The 3,988-nt window shown below is 29.8% G+C and overlaps 1 protein-coding gene across 2 annotated transcripts in view; it reads right to left on the reverse strand.

Moving 5' to 3' along the window:
* The window catches only part of LOC107625724 (glycerol-3-phosphate 2-O-acyltransferase 6), a 4,111-nt gene continuing 1,231 nt past the window's right edge, over nt 1,109-3,988 (reverse strand). Inside the window, exons 2-3 of one of the 2 annotated variants that reach the window (XR_002357801.1) lie at nt 1,335-2,417; nt 1,109-1,292 (exon numbers count right to left, since the gene is read on the reverse strand). Coding sequence is in view for 1 of the 2 variants with exons in the window: in XM_016328426.2 (XP_016183912.1) it covers nt 1,551-2,417 (867 nt within the window). In the remaining variant the exon portion in view is untranslated. Of the gene's footprint in view, nt 2,418-3,988 lie in introns of both variants that reach the window. The other variant, XM_016328426.2, reaches the window with a different exon arrangement.

Below are 3,988 nucleotides of genomic sequence, written 5' to 3' on the forward strand. Positions count from 1 at the left end.
GAATAAATTCGACGATATATTTAATTTGTTTAATCTTATTTTTTAAATATTAGCATCGAAATTTTTAATGATAATTATGGTGCGAAAATTTTTTTTCAGTTAAATCCTCATTCGGAGCGGTCCGTATAAAAATTTCTGCATCTCGAAAAGTTTTACCATCCTACTTTGGGACTTAACTTTCTTTCACGTGGAGTAAAAAGTTTCTATTCTCCATTATTTGATAGCTACTCATTTATCTTTTTCTTATATTTTTTTTTAACTATTTTATATATGGTGATAAGTAAATGTAAAAAAAGAATCGTTCTTCTTCCGTAGTGCATATATATATAATAAGAGCAATGTTAGGGGGCAGCAATTTTTGTGATTGTTAGCCATCAACTAGCCATCAATGATGATTTGATGGTGTGAGATTGGTGTGAGATTTCATTCAATGGTTCACCTTTCTCTGCTGGTTACATGCTGGCTAAAATTCAATAAAACTGCTGGTCCCCTAGACTTTTCCATATAATAATAATATGTGTTCCAAACAAAACAATTGTTGTAGCTGAACATGACACATGCATTACCGTGACATATGGAATATCATATTAACTATAGTCACATGTATCTGAATACTGAATACACATCCATTTTTAGTACAAATTTATTTACTCAGATTTAGACATGAATGTCTACCTTTCAAGCTGGACCTTACCTATGCAAATTAATGGTAATATATTAATGCCGTTACTGCTTCATAAAAATAGGTGTACCACAAATCCGCACATATTCCAATATACATGCTACATCTCTATCAGTCCTATATCGATAGTATTTGCCATAACTATCAAATACGTAGTCACAAGATTGTACATTTGTACTACCTAATAATGACATAAACTAGCTATAATATTTTATTTTTCTTTTCTTTTTCTTTTTACTTGACAGAAACTATGTGCTTTTTATATTACAAATTCACAATAATATATCCTATTTTGATGACTCAATGAAAGTTGTCTCATAACTTAGGTTGAGGGTAACAAATAAATGTTATAGTCTTTTAAAATTACAAATTATTTGGATAAAAATTACAAACTAGAAGTAATTCGAGCTGAGATAGATATAGAACTTTTGGTAATTGTAGAAATAATATTTCTTTGATAACAATAATATACATATGATGTTGTTCTTGGGCATGAATACAATCACAATTATTTCTTATTACTATACTAATTAATTCTAAAACCTTTGAAAATACAGGCAGAAATTCACCACGAGTAATATTATTTGAATATAACATTTACAAGACATTTAGATAGGATATAAATTTTGATAAATTGCATATCCTATCTAATCTCATAGTAAAGGAGAGTATACCAATTAGCACAATGTCTTATAAATATTATATAAAAAATAACATTTCTCATTATTACCAATAGAAAATTAGAAGAACAACTGTATTTTGATTGTAGCTATATATCATCATATTTTTAGCACACCATATAGTAAGTAATATGCACACTTTACCAAAACACCCCTCCCTTTATTTTTGTTTCTTCTCTCAAGTTTCTTCAATGTTTCTTATTAGATGGAACTGTTCCATCTGTTCCAGAAAGCATGAGGTACTTATCCTTCCTAGTCAAATTGGTGCACTCAAACCCTAAAGTCCCACCAAGAACCCTCTGAATATAATTAGCAACTTCAATTGAAGATTTCCCTCCTTTGCAAGTCAACTCCACCGGCAATTGGTTCAAGAAAGTGACCTCATATGTAGGCATTGGATTCATGAACACAAAATAAGGGTCAAAGAATTTGTACCCATTAACGGAAGTACCATAAAACATACTCTGCTTAGTGTTAATTGCAACGGGAACAATCCTATCCGTTAATTCAGCAAAGAGTGCACTGAACCTCAATAGAAAGGGTTCCCTACAAGTTGTACCCTCAGGGCAAATTACCAAATCACCCTCCTCTAACAACCTCTTAATATTCTCAGCATCTCTTTCTCTTTCTCTGGACAATGCCACGGTCTTAATAGGTGAAATTAATGCGCTGAATTTGCTAATGCTATATGTCACACAACTAACTTTTCTTCCTAGAGCAACGGCTATGATAATTGGGTCCGTTACGGTTCTATGGTTGCAAATAAATAGGACACCTTTTTTGCCTTTACCTGGTGGTGGTGGAAGGGTACCCTTTCTAATTACCCTTATTCCTAAGAGCTTGTAATTGTACCAAGCAATTTTTTCAGGGAGAGGGATGTTAAGGTACACCCTTAGAATTGAGAGTATTATACCTATTGGCATCCATAGGAAGGTTAAAAGGGTAATTAGCGGGGTTGGCCTTTGAACTAAACGCCCTTCATGGAAGATAATTGGGCTTAGAAGCTTGTTTCTTGGTAAGGGATCACATTTGCTCCTTGGCACTATGTATGCTTCCTGTATAGGGAAAATTAAACATCATAAAAGGGAAATTACTTAATTAGATACATTCATGAAAACAAGTTGTATAGGATATAGGTTTGAAAATTGGTTTTAAGACACAAATGTAGAAACAATGAAATTGGAAAGAGCATAGATAAAGAGCTAATGCTTAAATGCTTCTTATTAAGTAAAAAGAACTATATTTTTTTGTTAATTAAATAAATTTTAGTTTTTTATTTATTATATAAAAAAAATATTTTTCAATTACAAACTTGATGCCTAAATAATATGCAGTTCATGCGTAAAATTATCAATAAAAAAATTATATAAGATGTCTCCTGGTAAAACAAAATGAAAAAAAAATATTTTATTCATATTCACACTTAAACATATGGTTTATTCTCAATGTCATTCGTCAAATGTGTGACTTTGAGATTAAAAATATAGGTCCCATCACCTGAACAAATCTTTAATTAAATGAACTAAATTTCAACATTTTGTCTTATTCATTTAAGTGGTTGTATATATTAGGTGAGGAATATATATTATTTCTCATTTTACTCATACCTTTAAACAATTACTACAATAATTCATTTGATTGCATACTTGCATAAATATATCCTTATTGATAGTGATAAACTATGTTTATGCCGTTACATAAATTAAATCACACACTGACACACATGCCATGTACGTAGGAATGAAATGGTTACTAATAAGTATTAAAAGATTGTTGAGCGTATGAAAAATAATAAAATGGAAATTAAAGTGTTGTCAATTCCTCAATCTGAGTTGAGTATGATTCATAAATCATAACTGAATACTAACCTAATATAATTAGGGAATTCTTGTAATCTCTTTGTTTTTTTTTTAGGTAAAATAAATAAATAACATACTAATGATGAGAGTATGAATATTTATAGCATGCTGTATCAAATTAAAGCCAGATCAAAGTGAAGTTGAAATATAAGGTGTATCCATATAATTAATTGGACCATAGAACATGGGAAGGACCACTTAGAAAGAGTTAAGTAGTGTAGTAAAGATCGAAAAAGATGGGATCGAAAACACAAGAAGGGGATGAAACAGTTTTGTCGTGCTAGAGAGATAGGAAAGTACATAAACAAAAACACATAAAGTAGTGATTCATCATCATCATGCATAGGGGAAATAGAACATGTCATAGTCATTAGGCTAAGTGTCTCACCAAATTTTCAGCGATTTGTGGATACCAGAGTCATATCAAAATTTAAGAATCATAAAGATATGTTAAACATATAATTTAATGATATAGATCTAGAAATAACAATTTTTAATTATTAATCATAATATTTAAGTAGTAGATAGTTGGTGCGTAAAAATTCTATACGTACGACCTAAAGAAGTACTTCACGAAGGTTTAAATATACAATATTTTTTCATCGTCATGAAATCATTTTAAAAAGACTGTTATAGATAAATGCACATAAATAATTATATTTTTAATACGTTTTGAATGAAAGTATTTATTTTTTAAAAGATTAAGTTATAGAGATACATGAATGTTTATATTTTTTAAGAAATTTTAAATGCAAGAATTTTTTTGG

This window comes from Arachis ipaensis, chromosome B02 (assembly GCF_000816755.2).
Source record: "Arachis ipaensis cultivar K30076 chromosome B02, Araip1.1, whole genome shotgun sequence".
In the NCBI taxonomy this organism is placed as follows: domain Eukaryota; kingdom Viridiplantae; phylum Streptophyta; class Magnoliopsida; order Fabales; family Fabaceae; genus Arachis; species Arachis ipaensis.